Source organism: Mustela erminea, chromosome 15, assembly GCF_009829155.1.
Source record: "Mustela erminea isolate mMusErm1 chromosome 15, mMusErm1.Pri, whole genome shotgun sequence".
NCBI classification, from domain to species: domain Eukaryota; kingdom Metazoa; phylum Chordata; class Mammalia; order Carnivora; family Mustelidae; genus Mustela; species Mustela erminea.
Window position 1 is genome coordinate 15,142,937 of NC_045628.1, and position 21,756 is coordinate 15,164,692.

A 21,756-nucleotide genomic window follows, 5' to 3' on the forward strand; every position below is an offset into this window, starting at 1 on the left:
TCTGGAAAAATGGATTTCAAAACTTTTGGATGGATCCTCTACATCTAAGGCCCCTTCCTTTCCTTTTGGCACCAAGAAAATGTTTTCAGTTGAAAAGTGATGCCATGCAAATTCATTATTTATGATTGCACCCCAAGGGCTGGCACAGATCAACAGCTATCCTCTTTATCATGATTAAACAGATTCATTTTTTACATTTAATAGACTTTTTGAGAATCAAAGCAAAAGCGAGGTATTTTTTAAACCATCCACTCTGCTTCTTCGGTATTTCCATTCCCTGGGTTATCTTCCGTAGGTGGAAAAGGTTCACCAGAGCTGTCTCTTTAAGACTTCTTTATTCTTACCTGGTTTTCTTTCCTCTCTCTCTCTCTCTCTCTCTTTTTTTTTCCCTTGTTGGGAACAAAACTCTGCGAGAGAAGAGGTAGGTATGCTGTTACTAGTAAAGAAATACAACTGGATTGTAGCCTAATGCAGTCAGCCTTTTGTTTCTGACACTGAAGTCTTCATTAAAGCCCGGGGAACTGCTTCCCGGAGCTCCTGACCTTTTTGTGTCCAGAGAGGACTTTACAGGACTTAAATTCTTTTTCCTTTGTTGGCAAACAATGTTCTTTTCTTCTGAATATGGATGATGATCGGTTCATTTAGAGGCTACAGGATTAAAAAAAAAAAGGAAAGCAAGATTTAAAGCTCCTTCAGGTGACTCTCATTCTCGGAACAGGGATACGCGCTGCCCTTCGTAAAGGTCCTCCAGTTAGAAATGAAAATGTAGCCGGTAGGACGTGGGGGACCAGCAGCCAGTCCGCAAGATTTTAGTCGCGGGCCGCTTCCTAGTTGGGGCCTGACATGACGAGGGTGCAGTAAAGTGTTGTGCTTTATCTGCCTGGTTTGTAACCACTTGTACCTTTTGTTTGTTTGTTTTTTTGGCTTTTTTTGGCTTTTTTTTGTCTTTGACCAGGGTCATTTTAAACTTTGGAAGGTTAGTGGGTAGGGTTTCTTTTTAGGATAACGGCCGGTCTGTCTTCCAGTAGCGTATACAAAAGGCCTGGTCGGACTGTGGTTCTGTCTTACAGTTGTGTCGAGGGATTATCAATTTACTCCACTAAATGCGTTGACTCAGAAGGGCCGTTTTTGGGTCACATGGCCAATAGGAACTTGTGTTATGTTGGTAACAAAGGAGAACATTACTGAATATGGCACAGAGGATTAAAAAAAAAAAAGTCAACTTTAAGCTGATGAAAAACAGATTGGAAGCTCAGGTTCTATTTAAAAGATGACACAGAACAAGAGGATTTGTTTTCCTAACTCAGCCATGCCAGCCACCTCTTATTAAATGAGGTTTAATTGTGTACCTTCGGAAAAAAAATATACTTAGGCTAATATATTTAGTCTGTATTCTGTGTTTACATGAAGGGTGTGTGTCCGGCCGTAAATCTCGACACTGAAATGTTCTGCCTGTAAACATTTTTACAACATTTATTTACAAGATTCGTTTATTAACTTCATTGCTTGGAGGTGGGTACTTTAAATAATAGTATCTATCAGAAATGATAATTAATTTGACCCTTATCTGCTTCTGCAGTATGTGTCTCCTGTGAGCACTTTTATTACCTTTTGAAGATAATATAGTGGTTTTTTATTTGGCAAGTGGATGAAAGTAGAATGAATAGAAACCAAAATGAACACCGTGCATAAAACACATTGGCATATTAAAACAGACATTGTTAACAAATTGCCTGCTGGTTTAAAAAAAAATACGGCTTCAATCAGTTAATGTTCTAATAAATCATTCCCTTTATTCAAGTTTTGACTGAAATTGTACTCATTTTGAAATACATATTTGGCATGTCATGACAAAGAAAAATAATTCGAATCCACTAAACTCTTTTCTTCTGATGACTGCTAAGTAAACATGAGTAATCCTCTACCATATCCCTTTAGACTGACAGTAGAGTTTTAAGTGGCAGTAGGAAAGTGTTAAATTGAACTTTTTTCTTTTTCTGGTCGCGGTGACTCGCTGACGTGAGCACAACCTCCATACGGCCTGCAGGTACCCGAGGGGTCTGTTTCAAGCTCAGCATAAAGCAGCTGCAGCTTTCTGCAAAGAATCCCACTAGCCCCCCAGTCTTTGGAGAGAGCCATCCCTTTCCAGACCTTTTCCTAAAGAGAAAAAGGTGAGGGAGGTGATGAGAGAGACCCTTCCTGGTGGTGAGCGAGGTGATCGCATTTTAAAGGTGTGCTCCCATGCCCGTTCTCTGAAACCATCAAAACCACGACTTTCAAAGCCGGGAATCCCGGGCCCTTCTAGCATTTAACAAAGGAAGGAAATTCTGTCTTTTAAACACAAGGCAGTTTTTTTGTAGATTAGCTTTGGTAACGCCTCTGCAGAGTGTACTTTGGAAACCAGGCGGACCCTTTATCATAGACCTCTTACTGGACGCGAGTTTGCTTTATGAGAGCCCCTGAAGGCAGACGTATTTGGTTCCTGTACATCTGGACAGGCTTGTGGTTAGTAGAAGCCAAGAGACCTCCTCCTCCTCCTTTGGTGTTGAAGCTGATTCCTTAATCTGTTCTCTTTCAGCCTCTTTACCTCCCCAAATCCCAGTCCTCAGAGTTTGGGCCCCAGAGCAGATCCTGGCCATGGTTTAGAGCCTTGGCAGGAGGAGGATGGGTAACAGCCCTCCTCACTTTGGGAACCTTCTGGGAATCAGATGGAGGAGGAGAAACGCCTAGCTTGTTGAACTCTTTTTGGAATTGATCATTACGAAGAGTAAGACAAAATAGAATCTGAAGAACTTCTCAAGTAGAGCAAAGACTTTCAAATACCGAAGACAATGATTGTTATCTCCCTGATGGAGAACTCTTACCATTGCTTAGATGGTGGTTTAGTCTTTGGTCCTAAACTTAGTAGTTTTAAGGAAGACTTTGACCTGGCGTCTTGGGGTCTTTCAGTTCAGGAATCATTTTGAAACATCATATGACCAGTGATTTTTCATTGCTCTTGGGGTATATGGGACACTTAGTCAACTTTGTAAAAACAAAATGTCCTTTTTAAAATGTCTTTTAATATTTGGATTTTGCCTTGAGGCAGGCATGTTTCAGTCAGGGGAGATTTGAGGCAGGTGATTCCCTTGAGCCGTTCTTGGATGCCTATGGAAGAGTCCCTTCGCCTCCCGTTCCCACATCTGTGCATCTCATTGTTCTGCCCCCTTCCCTGAAAATACCCAGTTGGGCTCTTCCCTGCTGCCCATATTCTTTTGGCCTGGGTTATTAGAGTCTTCCAGAAGAAAACGTATGTGGCCTACATAGGCTTGCATGAACCGGGTTCTCTCCTGAAACCCAGAAGGAGGCATATATTGCAAGAGTGACTTAATTGTGGCTCCTCCTCATGCACATGAATAGGAAAGAGCTATTTAAATTAAAATAATTTCCTTAGTACACATGCCACAATGGGTTTCAGGTTATCCTGCCGTTGCAGGTAATGATGAGGTTCTGTGAGGCGTGTAATCCTGATGCACAGACAAGATAATGTGGGGATCAGCTGGTCCAAAAGCAGAGGCATCTCTTGACGCACAGAGGCGCCGCTGGGCCCATTTGTCTGCATTCTTTTAGGACAAGAGAACAGGGTGTCCTGTTCCTGCGTGGGGAGAGATTCCCCATCCCAGAAGACAGCTCCACCTGTGGAGGGAACATCTTGGCTTCTTCTCTTCATCAATGCACGTGGGAACATATTACCCAGTTTTGCTTGGAGTCACAACCTTCAACAGAACATACTCTTACTATGTTCTGGAGTCGCACCAGGAGTGACGATAAACTTACCGAGCGCTCTTGAAATAATTCAGGATTATTCCTGAAATAATCCTATCCGTGTATTTCTTGTGTAAGCAGATACTGTCAGGAAGGCGTTTTTAAAAACCAGATTGTCCTTTCTCTTCAGTTTCTTCTTAAAACGACACATTTCAGCAGTTTCTTTTGTTAGCGTTCAGGGGTCTGGAAGATATTTTGGGTCCCACTTCGTATAATAGAAAATTAATAGAGATACTGATTTGTCTGAACAGACATTTGCAACTGTATTATTAATGATTATGGTGAATTTTGGTTTTATATTTTAATTCTGGAATGTCGCATTGAAATAAAATGACAGGAGCCTATAATAATAACATCCACTCTTTTGGGGTATTTAGGAACCTGTTTTATTCACTGGAACAATGAGAAAGAATCTGGATCCCTTTAATGAGCATACGGATGAGGAACTATGGAATGCCTTAACAGAGGTAATTTATAAAATGGAATTATTAAAACTTGTTACCATCGGTTTGTATGTCTGTACCTGTAGAACATTGTGAGTAATTAATGGGAACGGATTGGTTTGACTCACTTTGTTCACCCTTCTTGAGAGCATTGATGACTTGGATACACTTAGAATGTGTGTACTGATGATGATGAAAACCAAAAGTAAAATGTCTCCTGTTTTCATTGTAATTTTCTTCCTGGAATCCAAAGCCACTGGATATATTATCTTACTTGTCTTTAGCAAAGCACTAAACTGGACGTTGTATTTATGGGTCCAAGTTTCAATGACCAGTTAACCCTCAACATTCATTTTATTTCTCTGTTCTTGTGGAACGTCCACTAAATGAAGACAGTAAGAGTTTTTCATTATTGATGGGAAAAGTAAATGAGATCATACTAATAAAATGCTTTGAAGGTTTATAGGAAAGTGTTTATTAAAGTTAAACAGAATGTGTAACAGTTACTTTTGGCAAATGTAATTTTAATGCACTAAGTATGTAGAAATAACAGAACCCTGGAACTTTTGCTAAGTTTTTATACTGATCTATTCATTTCTAGAGGATTTTCTATTATTTGTATAGTGTTTCCATTTAGACCACTCCTTTGAATTTCCTTGCCCTTGCATGGGAAGGATTCAGGCTGTTAGGATGCTGTTGGTTTGTATGTTTTGATACTAATTGTTTTATGTCCTTGTCCTAATTCTGCAAATTGACTCTAAGCTCCTGGGTGGCAGAAACCATGTCCGACTTCTAAACCTTAGGCAGTCTTTTAAACCCTCGAAGCACCTAGCTCAGTCTTCGGCTTTTAAAAAAGCACTTAATAACTAGGTACTAAGTATTTGATCTCTTCATTTGGAGACCATGTGGCTTATTTCTTTTAAAACAGTTGCACACAGCCCATGACTGATGGCTTATGGTGTTGTTGTTCTGCATTAATGTGTTTGTCATTGAGTGTCACCCTTCCAGGGAAAGCTGAGCTCTTCCAGTTTATAGATGAGCTTTGTGAGCAGGCCGAGTTGGAGGCCCGACAGTTTCCTGCCGGTCGTTCTGGTTTCTGAAGGCATGTCGGTGCTGAGTCTTTACACACCCGCCCTGCTTTCCAGTAACCGTAGGGATTTTATTTGCCTAAATTGGGCCGATTACTTCACCTCCTTCCTACTTGAAAGCAGGGGATCTCTGATTTCATTTAAGTTGGTGGGTCTTTTCTGGTGAAATTCTGGAAGAGCAGAGGTGGGCAGAACAGTTAGGCATCCAACCTAAGGAAAAATAGGACGAACATTAATGCTTTTGAACTCGTATGACAAATTTGATGGTGCAATTGTGACACACCTTAATAAAACAGGAATTACTGGTAAATTATTTTTCTGTTTGTTTCAGAGCTTGAGTTCTCTCCTGATAGATTCTCAGATAGTAAAACTACTCTAGAAACACACTGTTCCAGGACCATGAAGAAATGTTAATTAGGAGACAAATCCTATAAAAAACATCTTAGAACTTTGATCATAACTTATTTTTTTTAAGATTTTATTTATTTATTTGACAGATGGATCACAAGTAGGCAGAGAGGCAAGCAGAGAGACAGTGAAAGGAAGCAGGCTCCCCGTAGAGCAGAGAGCCTGACTCAGGGCTCGATCCCAGGACCCTGGGATCATGACCCAAACCAAAGGCAGAGGCATTAACCCACTGAGCCACCCAGGAGCCCCTTGATCATAACTTATATTTCATCTTAAATTTCTTTCTTCTGCCAAAATTAAAATAAAAATTAATAACTTCTCAGAATTCTAAAAATGATGCAATGGAAGTGGTTATAGTAAGATCTACCTTTATTTTCAACTACATTAGGAACTTTCTTGAATAGAAATAAGCATGACTGTTTCACAAAGTGAAGTGAGTGGTTTTCGTGTGTTGCTTCTGGAATTGACCTCATTGCTTCCGTGATACTTCTTAGAGTGAGAATTCATCCCACAGTTGTGTTTCTCTAGAAATGATTTCTTCATGACGTGTATGTTTTTCCACAAAAGATTTGGTAGATTTTCTTAAAATAGGAATATCTCATTGTATTTACAGTATGATTCCAGCTGTTTTAGTCATACACAGATAGGTGTCCCTAATAAAGGCACCAAAACATAAACATTGCTTAGTTGGGGAATAATAAAGCAATATGTCATCCTCCACCTTTGGCTTTCTTGAATTCTCCAGATTTTCTCTGGTGTACTTTATTACTTTTATCTTCTGGAGTGTACTCCTAGCAGGTGAAGGCCCACACACTTGGCACAGTGTTTACCTGGGTTCCATGACCCTCTTCAGGGAGGTTCGCTCTGTAATAGATCAGGGACCCTTCACCTCGAGTCCTTAGAATCTCCAGGTCTTTGGACTGTGGACGAAGAGACTTCCTTCCCGAAAATCGTGCTCCAGGTAGAAGAGATGCGGGTTTATCCAGAAAGACACCATGCAGAGGAGTCAGTCTAATGCCATTCAGGTTCTTCTCCATCTCTCGTACTCAGTCTACCCACCATCTCCACAGCTTGCTCCTTCCCATGCCGTCCGCACCCGAGTGCGTCAGAAGCAGCCCTGCTCTCCAGTAGAGGGTCGGAGACCGGTGTCTTCGGACCTCCCTTCAAGGTGGGCTAGCCACGTGGTCAGCTGCTTTACAAATGATGCCAGACAGGAAACGACTCATTGGGTTGGCTTGAGAGCCAGTAAGAGAGCACTACTGTCTTCTGTTTAGGAAGTCCAGTTTAAAAGATTTTTTATTTTTAAGGCCTTTTGGTTGTGTTTCCTCCTCCTCCTCCTTCTCCTGGACGAGCCAGAAGGTCGGAAGGGGCAGTCCTGTGCACACTGCCCATCTCATCTGACCTCTTTTTTCATGTATTGAAAAATAGTCACAAACCAAAGAAAGTTCACTAGAAAATTGGTGGCCTTTGGGGTACCTACAAAGCAGCAGCAATATTTAAATACAAATAATGACTAGAAATGAAGCAGTTTATTAGTCAAGGGGCTAAAAGATTATAACATAGAAAACTCAGCAGTATGATACTCCTTTAAAAAGCCACAACAACAACGAACAGCTTTAATACTGGGATGTGCGATTAAGAGTGGGGTACATCTGGGGCGCCTGGGTGGCTCAGTGGGTTAAAGCCTTTGCCTTCGGCTCAGGTCATGATCTCAGAGTCCTGGGTCCCACATCGGGCTCTCTGCTTAGCAGGGAGCCCGCTTCCTCCTCTCTCTCTCTCTGCCTGCCTCTCTGCCTACTTGTGATCTCTATCAAATAAATAAACAAAATCTTTAAAAAAAAAAAAAAGTGGTGTATGTCATGTTAGAACATGGAGAAATTGTCCAGTTATGTTCACCATTGATGGTGTCTCTATTAGAATACAGGTCTTTCTCAATATATAGGAAACCAAGCCCAAGAACTCCGAGCATCAGCACTGTACCCTTGCGGGGTGTAACGCAGCTCTTCTTTTGTGATATGTTGCATTTCCATTCTCCTGAGGCTGCGTATTTTGGTAAATGAGCTCTCCCTTCCCTTCATTTACTGTTGGCTTAGTTCTAGGAAAAGCTCCGACCCACCTGTTGATTGCACTTCAGACTCTCTTCTCTCTCCAGCCTGCATTGGCCTTTCTCTTTGACAAATAAGAAAGTTCCACAACATGTGGAGAGGATGCGGCATCCGCGTTAGCCTCCTGTGATGGGGGCTGGCACCATTCCGTACACATAGCAGGTTACCCTGATGAGGTTTACGATGCTGCAAATGGCTGTCATATGAATTCAGTTCATTATTTTCAGTTTTGCTGTAGTTTATATTTTCCTAAGGTTAAAAATAATCTAAAGGATTCTGTATGGAGGAGATAAGTATTTTTGAATAGCATTATTTGAACTTTTTTCCTTAAATTATTTTTTTTTAAGATTTTATTTATTTATTTGACAGAGAGATCACAAGTAGGCAGCGAGGCAGGCAGAGAGAGATGAGGAAGCAGGCTCCCCGATGAGCAGAGAGCCTGATGTGGGACTTGATCCCAGGACGCTGGGATCATGACCTGAGCCGAAGGCAGAGGCTTTAACCCACTGAGCCACCCAGGCACCCCTTAAATTATTTTTTTAAAGCTTTTTGTTTTTTATTTGAGAGAGAGAATGCGATAGAGAGAGTATGAGCAGGGGGAGGGGGAGGGGCAGAGGAAAAGCAGACCCCCTGCTGAGCAAGGAGCCTGATGTGGGACTTGATCCCAGGACTCCAGGATCATGACCTGAGCTAAAGGCAGTTGCTCAACCGACTGAGCCACCCAGGCGCCCCTCCTTAATTATTTTTTAAATGCCTTTATACACTTTAAAGTATGATGTTAGGATATCTTGAAGCTACGTAGCTGTTGTGAGGAACTCATTTCTTTTACAATGACGTTTAATAAGAAGAAAACGGTATCTTGTATAAATTACATGGATTTGTTTTCTGATTTTTATAGGAGTAAATATGTCACAAAATGAAGTACACTTTTGGGTTCATTCATGCATCCAATAAATACCCAGTGGGAGCTTTTTAGAGAGGCATTCTTGTAGATTCTGGGACTCTTACAGTCATCAAAAGAGACTATCCCCTCTCGGAGCTAAAATTCTCATGGAGTAGATGGAACATAAGCCAATGGATATGTAATCAAGTCTCCGTACCGATGCGTGCAAAGAAGAAAAATAAAGCCGAACATGAAGGGAGTTTAACTGACCGCATTATGAGACAGAAAGTATCTATTCATCTCTTTGTATCAGGCAGTATTGAAAACTCTACACATCCTGACTCATTTTATATTCCAACAATGTTAGGTGGTAGGCGCCTTTAAAATCATTACAGTCTTATTTACAGGTCGGGAAGCTACGATAGAGAAAGTAAAGAACTTGCCCAGTGGCAGACGCAGGCAGTACTCATGCCCAGGTTGTCTGGCTTCCGGGTCCCAATTTTGTATTTAAAAATTATCAGATAACAAGAAAACAGAAACAATAGTATGACCCCCACACATGAACCCTTCACCTGGTTCTTTTTTTTTTTTTTTAAAGATTTTATTTATTTATTTGACAGAGAGCGATGACAAGTAGGCAGAGAGGCAGGCAGAGAGAGAGAGAGGAGGAAGCAGGCTCCCTGCTGAGCAGAGAGCCCAATGCGGGACTCGATCCCAGGACCCTGAGATCATGACCTGAGCCGAAGGCAGTGGCTTAACCCACTGAGCCACCCAGGCGCCCCCTTCACCTGGTTCTTATGTGACCACGTCTGCTTCCTCTCTTCTGTAGTCTGTGCTGTGCTGAACCTGCTGGAAAGTAAGTTGCAGACATTTTCATTACAAGTTACAATTCACCCATAGATACCTAACTATATGTGGTATAAGAATAAGGACCTCCTCCTACATAATCCTCATCTCACTCAAGACCCAGAGGTAATATTATGCTGGTCACAGGTGTTCACATTCCCTCGGTGTAACTCCTGCTTACTGCCTTCTGCCTCTCTCATCTTTTCTTGGTTCCAATACGTCATTATAGATAGAATGAATGAATGAAAACACTACAGACGGCTTTCATGTTCATATCATTCTCATAATCAGCCCTGATTGGTCATTGAAGACAGAATCTCAGAAAACTGTGTTTTCTGGAAAACCTGTTTATTATTCATCAGGCAGCTATGGGCAACCCAAAGGAAGATTAAAAACCAGGCTAGTGAGCTGTCATGTGAGTCAGGGGGTGAGCATGAGGTTATCTCTTCCAACGTCAGGATGTCCAGTCTTAAGAAAGACGCATTGGCTTAGGTGTTATCAAAGTCAACTGGGAAGGAAGAGCTGGTCAAAGCCTCAATGGGTTCCATCCCCTGGGGTGTAGATCAAGGAATCTTTTCATAAGAAGAATCACCTGTGGGCCCTCCTCCTTGTAGTGGAGGGGGTTGACTAAGCCAAATCTCTCATTTCATACTTTCCAGTGCACGGACTGGCCCCCACCATTCTGATCTTACACTTTAGATTTTATAGCTTTCGTGCGAATGCTGAGTACCAACACTGTGTTTATCCCAACACAGATTCCCATTCCTGGGGATTGGACTTTGGTCTTAAGCACAATAATCACATTCACAGAAGTGCTTCAGCATTTAGGGTGCTGTAAAAACATTGCTCACGCACCCTTGGGGTTCGTCATTTGACGTTGCAATTCCATGTGCCTGCTTTTTGGCCATCACCCAACGATCTCTTGGTTTTCTTAATTCCAAGTGTATTTACTCTCTATTCTTTAACCCTCAAGGATAGCGTGAGTTTGGTTCTTATAAAATTTCCCCAAATAGGCATGGAGCTGAGCTCTACCACTCAGCCTGGTTTCGGATTATCTTCAGTGTTGAACAGCTTGTTGTTTTTGGAACTTACAATCGTATGAAGGTAGATTAATATAAACACTATCTAAACTCAGAGTCTGGGGGAAGTAAGATGTGATGTTGTGCCCTGTTTCCATGAGTTTTCATTCACTGGAAATCCTTTATGAGATTAAAGTAAATTCACTTGACTGGTCTAGCAGGGTGTATTAAATTTGGGAAAGAGCCCATCCCCAAAATAGGTTCCAGGTTTGCTAATATATGAGGTGTGGTTTGCCATTGTTTGAATTTGTGAATTTATTTATTTATTTTTTAACTTTAAAACCTTCCAAAATGGTAAAGTGCTGACAAGATTATATCTTTAGAGAAGCATACTTCCTGTAACAATTAAATTTTTTCTTCTCCCTTTAGTGTACCAACTCCCATACAAAAACGTATTCTGGGAAACTTGACTCAACCATACTGATCCATTTAATGTTTTTAGTGTTTAGACTACACTGAGAGAAATAGCTTCATGTTTTGAGAAATTTCCGTACTTAATCCCGAGAGGGGTTCCTGGTGGACATCACGTGGCAGGGGTGATTTCTTATCACCAACTTGATTGGTATCATTTTACAGAAAATTTCCTCACTGTAAGTGTGACTCAGTGGTTTTTGGTAAATTTGTAGTCATTGTAACAATTTGTAGTCATCTAGTTTTAGAACATTTCTATCCCCCATCCCCGATTCTCTCTTATCTATTTATGGCTAACCCTCTGCCCCCAGGGAACCCCTGTTGTGCTTTTTATCCATATAAATTCCTACAGTTACCTTTTCTCTAAAAATTAAGGAGGGACATTTTTAATTATTCCCTATGTTACCTTGAGAATAGCTTTATTCAGCATACTGTATATCTCTTCATGTGTGAACAGACGGTGCCTACTGATGGCAACACAAGAGTCTAGACTCCCATTAAGCATGTGCTCCTAGGTCAGAATCATTCTGTCCTGAGTTGATGCAACCATCTTTTTCAGTAAACAGCGATTGGCAGTAAGTACCCCCCATCACGTGACTAGGCATGTAAGATGCGTGACGTCCTGAGGACTTCAGAGCTCTCATGTCCAGTGGGGTTGTCTGCTTCAATAGGAGTTCGTTTAGGAAGAGGTCATTCTTTCTGCATCCACAGGTACAGCTTAAAGAAGCCATTGAAGAACTTCCTGGCAAACTGGACACCGAATTAGCAGAATCGGGATCGAACTTCAGTGTTGGACAGAGACAACTGGTGTGCCTCGCCAGGGCCATCCTCAGGAGAAACCGGATATTGATCATTGATGAAGCGACAGCAAACGTGGATCCAAGGTACAGAACTGAGGTCCCTGGACCCTGGAATTCAATTTTTAAATGCGGTCGGTGAGAAACATTTCATGATGCTCAGAAATGTTTCTGAGTGTTCTCTTTGCTCCCAAGACACCTCTTGATAACATTAATTCTAGAAAACAGAGGGAGATGCCAAAATGAGTGATAACAGTGTGAATGGTTTTGAAAGGAATCCTAACAGAGCTAGTTGCCTAAATTCAACTCCTTTAAGTTTCAAGCAATTGGAGGGAAGAATATTTTATGTCATTATATGCAAAATAGGACATTTCTAAATAGATATTTTGATACTCAGTTTTTTCAACAAGATCATGTCTGTGATTTTTTTTAAAAACATTATGAAAATGTCATATGATTGTTTTAAGTCTTAAGTCTGCTTTTCCTCATCTACTGAAATAAATACAATTCCTTTTGTTCCAGAACTGACGAATTGATACAAAAAAAAATCCGTGAGAAATTTGCCCAGTGCACCGTGTTAACCATTGCCCACAGGTTGAACACCATTATTGACAGCGACAAGATCATGGTAAGACTCTCACCTGTGGCATTCCAGGTGTTTCCATTAATGTTCAGTTTTTCAACTTAACCATCCATGTACAGCCTGATAGAAACCTCCAATAAGTTCGTTTTGCATTCATTTTTCTGCTCATCCCTGACAATAACTTAAATACTTAACTGTACCTTCAGAATATAAAATTATATAATAATTTCTTATTTCCATATTAAAAGTTTTTTGAATTGTCCTTTTTCTGTATGATGGTCAGCCATGGAAATACTTCAAATCCAAGATCTGGCCTCCTCTTACAGCGGGTAAAAACAGTCATTTTCACTGTGTCACAGTTGTTTCAGTATTTTGGATTCTCCTAATCAAAAAATTAGCCTTCATTTAGGCTGCCCGTTGGTTTTTGGGTAAGTTGCAGGATTTCTCGGCTGTTGGGATGTTCACATGATGGAGCATCAGAGGGGAGTCTGAGAAGAGAGGCTCCGGTCAGAAACACAATGTATTTCAACAGAAAGGATTTAATGTAGGGGATTTAACGTAGGAATTGGATGGCTGAGAACGTGGAAGGGAAACACGGGGTTAATAATTTTAGGAAGCAGCTACTGAGCCTCAGGACAGATTTCTGGACCCACGAACTCAGAGGAGAGTCCCTAAGGACTCCTGTGCTCAGACCTCCAAGGAGAGCCACTGCCCAGCGGCAGGTCACGTCTGTGAGGTGCACCAAGAAGCTCGTTCTCAGTGTGTGTTCTCATGGAAGATGGGGGCTGGCACCAGTTCCCAGGCGATGCTGCAGGGTGGCATAAGCCAGGGAGACCTTTGGCTCCGTGTCCCACCGTCAGGGCCCCCCAGTCCTCCTTGCTGGTGGAACCCAACAGCGCACCCACTGACCAAGGTCTCTGACCTGGGATTTGCAGAAACCCAGCCCCAGCCTCTCACATGAGAGTGTAGGAAGAAAGGCACATCTGGGCCCGAGAGGCTAGGTGACCAGCCAGCAAATCTGCCACACAGTGGATCGGGCAACCACACACGTGAGAAGTTCCAAGCTTTGGTCTCTAGACCTTGATTGGCTTTTTCTTTCTTAGTAATTCGGGCTTTCCTTACTTATTTTTCTTTCCTTTTTCCCTTCCTCCCTCCCTTTGGTCTCTGTCTTCCTCTCTTTTTTTCTTCTGTCTCCTTTCCCTCTGTTGCTTGCTCAGGTTCAGTAAATCCTAGAATGTGGCTTTATAAGATGATAAGAAAGTCATCCCTCAAAGGCAAAGCCTTTGTATGCAAATGATTCCAAGGAATGCGAGTTATTTTCAGGCTGCCTCTCCACCTGTGGCAACAGGCTGACTTTCTGCCCATTGTCACCAGACACTACAGTGACTCTTTGATTAGTGGTGAGGAAGGAAATAGATAAAGAAGGCCTATACAGTGCGTGAGAGGCAACAGATGGGGTTAACCAGTGATTTTGATGGTCTGGACTACATAGGTTAATAATTCGTAATAAACAATTAGTAATATCCAAGCTTCCTTATGTCCGGTGAAAATGGAGCTATCTCTTTAGACTTTTGGGGGCAGTTTCTGGAATATTGCCTCCCAGCCTGCTTCCTATGCATTACCAGACGGGATGGGGGTGCTGGAAGGGGGCACTGAGAACACCCCAGACTCTCCACAGTGAAGCAGTGCCTTCAGCCTTGGCACTCCCAGACCCGGACATGTATGGAATGAGCTCTGACGAGGCAGACAGCAAGAGTTGGGTATTCCCAACCAAGAGGATGCTTTGGTTTTCAAGCAATGTGGCCGGTCTGGATTAGAATGTCACGGGAGGAAGCAGATCACCCCAGCTGTGGTGGTCCACGATGGCGGGACAGTGACTCTTAGATTCCGGAAACATTTAGCATCAAGCATCCTTAGTCCTCCGTTTTGTGTTCTCGAATGGGAACTGGAAAAATAACCTGTCATTTCTGTTTGTTTCCTGTCACGTTGTTCTCGTCTCGGCATCGTATGTTACAGGCTGTGCCCGGAAGCGACCTTCCTCCACAATAAATGAGTGATGCCGTGACGTTTCCCTGTCTGTCACACTTTGTCAGGCCTTGGGGGCGCAGGAAGCTGGCTTGATCTCCAGTTCATTTGGGGCCCCATCCAAAAAAAGCCCTTGCTCCTAAACCTACCACATAGAGTTAGTTTTGGTGTTTGGTCTGACGACAGGGAGGGTAGCAGCTCCTTCGCGTCGCCTCAGACTCAGACTTACTTGGAGTATTGTGGCCTTGGAATGCGTGATCACTTAGGGAAACAGCAAAGGAGAGAACTTGGCACATTTGTTTGCTGGTCGTTCCTAAATCCTACCCATCAGTGCCTGACCCACAGGTGAGAACTTTTCTGTATCCCCTTAACCAGTCAGCTTTATTGCTGTTCTCAAAACATGCCCATTTGTGGAATGCTCTCCTACCAGTATCTCCTGGTAAATTTTGAGAACCTCAGATTTTTCTCTCTCGGACAGTGTCTTTGTCCACAGCCTTCATGGGGTTTTGCAAAGCAATTTACAGTCCCTCCCTTCCTTTCCAGCCTGGCCTCACTCTGTTCTCCCTCGTTCCTTAAAGAGGGAGTTAAAACCACATAGGTAACCTGTCAGTTGCCCCTCAGTTTGGACTGGATGATGGCGGCTCAGGCTAAGGCATTGCTGGTGCCTTGGGTTGCTGAGATGGCTGGGTTGGTGGCCGATAAAGGACGATGTGCTGGGTTGAGCCTGGAACATGAGGGAAAGGGGCCTGAGATCCGGGGGAGTTGGTGAGACCGAGGGACAAGTCAGTTTGGAGATGGGAAGTGCAGGGTTCTCTTTAGAGCCTGTGACCTCTGCCTGGAAGGCCTTTATTTTCCATGGTGGCCTCTGCCTGTTTCCATGGGGCTGCCGTTCCCACCAGGAGAGGTGACTCGGCCACTAGCTCCCATCGCGGTCAGAGCTGGTTTTGACTGCTGACTCCTTTGACAGGAACGGCAGGAGGGGACCTCAGGGAACCCTGGTGGCATGCGTTCCCTAGCTTCTTCGATGGGGAGCTGTCCTCTGTGCTCTGTCCACTCCAGGTGGAAACCTTCTATTTTATTCTAGAGCATCTGATATCCCATTGGCTTCCAGTCCAGCAAAACACCATGATTTGTGTTCTTTTCTCGAAACTTTGATTTGGGGAGCAATTCTTCTTTTCTTGCTGGCTTTAGAAATACCCATTTCCTTTCCAAAAAGCAAGCGATAGTCTGTTCTGTTATTCTGAAAGCTTTAGGGGCATAAAGACGCGTCCATCAGCCGCAAGGCCCACTGCTCAGGAGAGGGTGGAGGGTGGCCGGCCTCGGGGAGCGACTGGGGAGGTGACGGATGCTAAGGAAGGGCATAAGCAACAGCCCTGTCATCGTAAAGTCGTGTAATTGTGCGCACTCGCGGTGTCATAATTACATTTTGTCGCACTGGTGAATACTTCTGCACAAAGACATATGGATATGGTTTTGTTTACTGTCAGTAAATCAAACAAAAGACTTGTTGGGAAACAACTGTGACCTAATTAATAGCTTTGTTTATGTGTTGGCTCTCCAAAGGGATTTGCCCAGTTTTGGTTCATTAAGCGCCATTAATGTGTTAGGCTTACAATTCTATTTTACAAAGATGTTCTCCAATTTTAACTTTATTAAAAATGATGTAGTCGTCATGACAGCTAATTTAATCTTCCTCATTTGCTCAGTTGCCACAAAACAGTGGAGCAAGACAGACAAATTAGAAATCCTCTTTCTCCTAATACTCACCACTGGTTCTGCGTTAAAGACGGCTTCTTCCCTGTTGCTGGAGGATTAGCTGGTTACTGGTGACCTGTCTTCTCTTGAGCCAGGGCGACAGCTTTTTCCTCTGGTCCCTGCGTCCCCAAAGTCCAGATAGCATCCCTGGACTCCCCCCGGCAGCCGGAGCAAAGGAGGCGTCCACTGCCCACCATTGCTGCCTGCCGTCTGGGTTCAGCATCTTCACTGTCAGGAGTCCGGGCGTTCTGCAGAGTGATGGCCGGGGCTGAGAAGAGTCCTCCTCTTCCGTTCACAGGCCATGCTATGGTCTTACAGTCTTTACCTTTCTTCCTAAACTCCTGCCCCTGTGGAGTAGAGTTTTTCCCAGAGAAATCAATCCTGACACTGTTGTAACATACCCACCTGGAAAAGCACAGAAGCACAGCAGAGCTACCTGGAGTTTAAATTAAATCCCGTTTTTCACCTTTCTGGAACTTTCGCTTCAGGGAGCCTCCGTACGCAGCCGCAGTTAGAACATTCCGGAAGAGAACAGCTCCTTAAATACTCGAATCCAGGTTTTCAGAGAGAAAAATAATGACTCGGAAGGTGGAAAGCACAATCTGGGAGACGAAATCCTTGCGGGGAGGAGGCGGGTGCTTACAAGCAATGGCGAGAATTAGCGGGGAGCAGCTCCCCCACTGTGACCTGGCCTTCGCTTCCCCGGATGACAGTGGTTGACCATTTCAAGACCGAAGAAAGGATTCTGAGTAATACTCCCCACAGTGTCTTATCGCAGAGAAGATCACAGGCATCCGTCTCAGCAGGGAGGGACCCAGCTTCCACGGCTGGGAAACTTACCATCCCTCTGCCCCTTCAGTGCAGGCCACTGAACGCAGAGGTCCGAGACTCTGACCTTCCCACTCCGCTGGCTGCTAAGTGGGATCTCCCTGAGTTGCTCGTTGCCATGTTGAAAACTGTCCCGGGCATCTCTTTGCTGTTGTCAGGTTTCTCTTCTACCCTGGCCCGTGCTGCCCACCACCCCCCGCCCCGGCCCCACCTCTCCCTGCAGCCACCCCGCTGTCGCTGATGGCATCCCTCCGTTTAAACATGGTGAGAGTATTTTGCAGTGGGTCCATTTAATTTTTATATCTAGGACAGGTACCTGGAATATCTGTGGATTCACAGGCCTGAGAAGCACATCTTCATTGAGTTTATGTAACTGACTGACTCATCCAATACAAAGTGTTGCCCTTTGCCTGCTAGAGAGCTCGAGTGATTTGAGGTTGGCGTTCCTGGAAAAATGCTGGTGCCGTGGGATTGCTCGCACACCCGCTCGGAGCTGTGGTTTAACTCGGGCTATAGGAGGGTTGGGGCACCTGGGGAGATCACAGGAGGCTTTCTTCCAGATATAAAAGATGTTAAAAATAAAATCTCAAAATTCGACCTGTTTTTCTGTACTTAAAGTCTGGAGCTGCTTTGTGTTTCCTTGCTCTGAAAGACCTGGAATCTTTGCTCAAACCAGTAAAGGGAAAGGCGAAGCAAATACAGTTCCGTTCCTGGACTTTTTTCCATCTGCACCCCCAAGGGGGGCTCAGTAGACCTGAGTCTTGGTGGCTCCACACTCTTGTTTCTGCCAGTGCTCCCTCCTCTCCGACCGCCCCTTCTCTCGTTTCTCTTTTCCGGTGTGTGAGATAAATGAGTTTCAAGCCTCCGTCCTCAACCCTGGTCTGTCTGTCCCTCAGGTGGCTCTCTTGCCCACTCAGCAACCTCAGGGACCTGGCCCTCTGAGTCTCTGTCCCTGGTCCCGCAATCCCCGGATCCCATCACCTTAGTCCCAGTGCCAGCCACACCCCGGAGTCCTCTCAGCTACGCTACTGGGCAGTCACGCCGTCATGCCCCATATTTAGTTTCCTTTGTATTTCACTCGGAGTCCGCATGTATCTTGCATGTCCTACATACCAAGGACAACGCCGCGGTGTGGAGATGCAACAGCGGAAAGGGAAACCATGGCCTCCTGCCCTTAAGGAACTGACAGGCTCAACTCCAGACCTCTCGACCCATGTTCTCTGTCTCTGGAATGACCCCTCTCCACCCCCCAGCCCCACTGCTGCATGTCCAAGCCCCCCCCCCCTTCTTTCAGGCTCGGCTTCGTACGCTTTCTCCATCTTGAAGCTTGTCCTCAGAACCCGTGGCCAGAAGTCACCTCTTCTGCTATCAAACTACCCCCTTGTTGTGCCTTTTTTTTTCTTGCCTTTTTTGACATTTGAGGACTTTTTTCTCTTTCTCTCAGTATAGATTCCAGAAAATCAGGGGTTGTGACTTATGTATCTTTGGCCTCCCGCATAGCATAACTCATAATGACATGAATGCAGTTAAGTATGCAAGAGGTGTTTGCTGAATAAATTCAGGAATTAATGAAAGTTTACTTATTTTCCTCAAATGTGTTTTTGGCATGTGTTCCTTGCGCTTTATTCATCCTAAAAGTTTCATAAAATTGGTTTTCTTTTTCTGTGAGTATCTGCCAGGGACACAGTAAATAATTTGAGCCCTGAGCATAATAAAAATGCAGTGGAAAGCGGACAGGGGGAAATGTTTACGTTTATAGGCATATTTTCCTAAATTATAATAAGTTAATCTATGATACTATCCATAAGGAATGGTATCTTAGAAGATTGAATGTTAAAATTCTCATCTCCCTTATTTTGCTTTCTGATAATAAATAATCCAAGTGTCTTTCTCTGGGAAAGAATAGGGATTCCGGGTTTGAATCCCACCTCCGCTCTCTTTTTGATTTTGTAGCCTGAGCCAAATGACTCAACACAGTAGCGCCTCAGTCTTTATCTCTGCCAGTGGGTTTCTGGACACAATGTGTCTCGCTCAGCTTGGAATTCCCTGTTCCTAGAACAGTGCTTTTGGTATTGGGTGTCAGTATTTCTTGGGTGGATAGATGGATGGATGGATGATGGATGGGAGAGTGGAAGGTAAGAAGGAAGGAATGATAAGTGGGTGGATGGAAGGAAGGAAGGAAGCGCAAGGAAAGGAATTAAGTACCTTGTCCACCTGGAGATTTAACAATGATGTCTCTAAAGCATGTGATACAATGGGTGTTCAATCCACAGCTGTTTTTATCCTTTTCAAATTCAAAAGATCACTATTTTAGTTATGGGATGGGTTTTGGGGTTTTTTTTTTTCATCTTAAGGTAGTCATTCTTTGTTACGTTGCTTTTATATTTACTATTTATTTATTTATTTATTATTATTTTTTAATTTTTTTTTAAATTCTATTTATTTATTTTACAGAGAGAGATCACAAATAGACAGGCAGGCAGAGAGAGAGAGGGAAGCAGACTCCCTGCTGAGCAGAGAGCCTGCTGTGGGACTCGATCCCAGGACCCTGAGATCATGACCTGAGCCGAAGGCAGCGGCTTAACCCACTGAGCCACCCAGGCACCCTATATTTACTATTTATAAGGCTCAAAGTATTTTGACCCAAATAGCCTTTTGGTAATTGATATTGTTAATCCTGTTGCTTTTTTGAAAGCACGAATTTTTTTTTCTGGCTCTGCCTTTTCAGATACTGGTCAAGTCTGGGAACTAGTCATCTCCGCAGCATTTGTGTGTTTTCAGACAATAGGAGAGGAAATGGAAAATTTACTATTCACTCAAATGTGAATAGAGTAGGAAGTTGGACAAGGACAAATATCAGTAATACTTTCATTCCGTTAAAAATTAGGTGAAGTCTTTATAGTCGGAGAACTCATTTTCTGCCAAGTCTGAATCGGTTTTTTTTTTTTTTTTAAAGTCGTTGCTTTTGCAAGAATATAAAGTTCTTCATTGTATGAAGTAATTTGATTCACTTATTTACTTAGTCTTCAAGCATGAGAGAAACCTGTATTTTACAATGGCTTTTTCTCTTCTTCAACATCAGGAGGAGTGGTTATGCTCTCTAATGCTATGCTTAAGTAAAATTACACATTCGGGGCATCTAAATTGGCATGCCAAATTATAGGACATTTTAATTATTATGTGGATGTGACAGATTCAATTATTCTTGAACTCTTTTGAGAAAGCTGCCCTTAGCAGTGATTCACAGAAGTAAACAAAAGATTAACAGGAAAATGCCCTTTATGAGACTTAATACATGTTTCTGATTAAATACCACGGGACGGAATTAACTGCAGTCCCTAGATGTGGACAAACAGCCCACGTCCTGCTTGGAGTTCCTGCCGAATCCCCTTAAGATAAATTTACTCTAAATACCACCGAAATGAAGAACGAAGTACCACTTAGCATCAGGACTGTTTTCCTGGGTACATCATTTGGGGCCAATTGTCTCAGCCTCTTTCTTCCCTCCCCGACCATTAACCAGAGCTACTAATAAGTAGAAATGGAGAGTTAAGAGCCCCTTCCTCTCCCTTTCAGTTTCCAATTAGTGGACATATTAATGAGCAGTAAAGTGGCTGAAAGGCCGGCCCTCGGAAGAAAGAGAGAAAAGGAAGCGGGGAAGATAACTGTGAAAACAATACTCAGATCTTCTGTAACTGAGATTGGGCTGCCCCCGTGGACTGTGCGGGCCATGATCGCTGGAATTTGGAGCTCAGTTTCTTAATTACTTCTTTAGTCTTATCCGGAGAGAAAATTGGATTTCTAGAGATTTCTTCTATGCGGAGCAATTAGGCTAAAAGCTGCTTAGGTGGCAGCTCTTTGAGCCGGTCTTTCGCTCCTAGAATAATAAGGTCCAACGAAAGCCAACTTCAAGATGCCCCTTACTCTCGCCGATGGGGGTATTTTGTCCCCTCTTATGGCTGCCCTATTCCAGGACCCTGAAGAAATTCCAGAAGAACTGTCTTCTTTTCCAGATACTGCTCAGATCCTGTCAAGGCCACTCGGCAGTGAATCTGCCGTCAGGTCACCTCCGTCTGGTCTGGATGACATCACCCTACTTTTTAGATAAATTGATTTTGATTTTCTTAAATCAAGAAATTTCCCAGGTCTGAATGTATGTATAAATGGCCCTCAAAGCTCAGAGTCTGAGAGCTAAATGCACTAACTAATAACAACCCAAAATGCCTTTGGCGGAATATAAAACGCCACAGGACTGCTGAGTGCCCATAATCACAGTCTAAAACTTTCATTTTCTTCCTTTCCTATAACATTATAATAATAAAAGGTCGGGCCAGGCCTTTGTCTGCCTAGTAAAACAGGGTTATCAAACCATTTAAACACCAGCCAGGCCTACCACCCAAATGGATGTTCCCTATTCTCCTTCGCCTGCCCCTTTCCGAAATATTGTCTGAGTTATAATAGGTGACTGCAAAACATTGTGCGCTAATGGGTTTCTTTCTGCTGATTAACAGGTTTTGGATTCAGGAAGACTGAAGGAGTATGATGAACCCTATGTTTTGCTGCAGAATGAAGAAAGCCTGTTTCACAAGATGGTACAGCAGCTGGGCAAGGCAGAAGCTGCTGCCCTCACCGAAACAGCAAAACAGGTGAGCCCGCCGCAAGGAGTGGTAATTAAAGTTCATCGCAGCCGTTCACCCTCGC

The 21,756-nt window shown here is 43.4% G+C and overlaps 1 protein-coding gene across 1 annotated transcript in view; it reads left to right on the top strand.

The window, feature by feature from the left end:
* The window catches only part of ABCC4 (ATP binding cassette subfamily C member 4), a 248,451-nt gene that overhangs the window by 213,446 nt on the left and 13,249 nt on the right, over positions 1-21,756 (top strand). The window contains exons 27-30 of the mRNA XM_032314331.1: positions 4,182-4,271; positions 11,779-11,951; positions 12,387-12,492; positions 21,567-21,701. Coding sequence (XP_032170222.1) covers positions 4,182-4,271; positions 11,779-11,951; positions 12,387-12,492; positions 21,567-21,701 — 504 coding nt within the window. The remainder of the gene's footprint in view (positions 1-4,181; positions 4,272-11,778; positions 11,952-12,386; positions 12,493-21,566; positions 21,702-21,756) is intronic.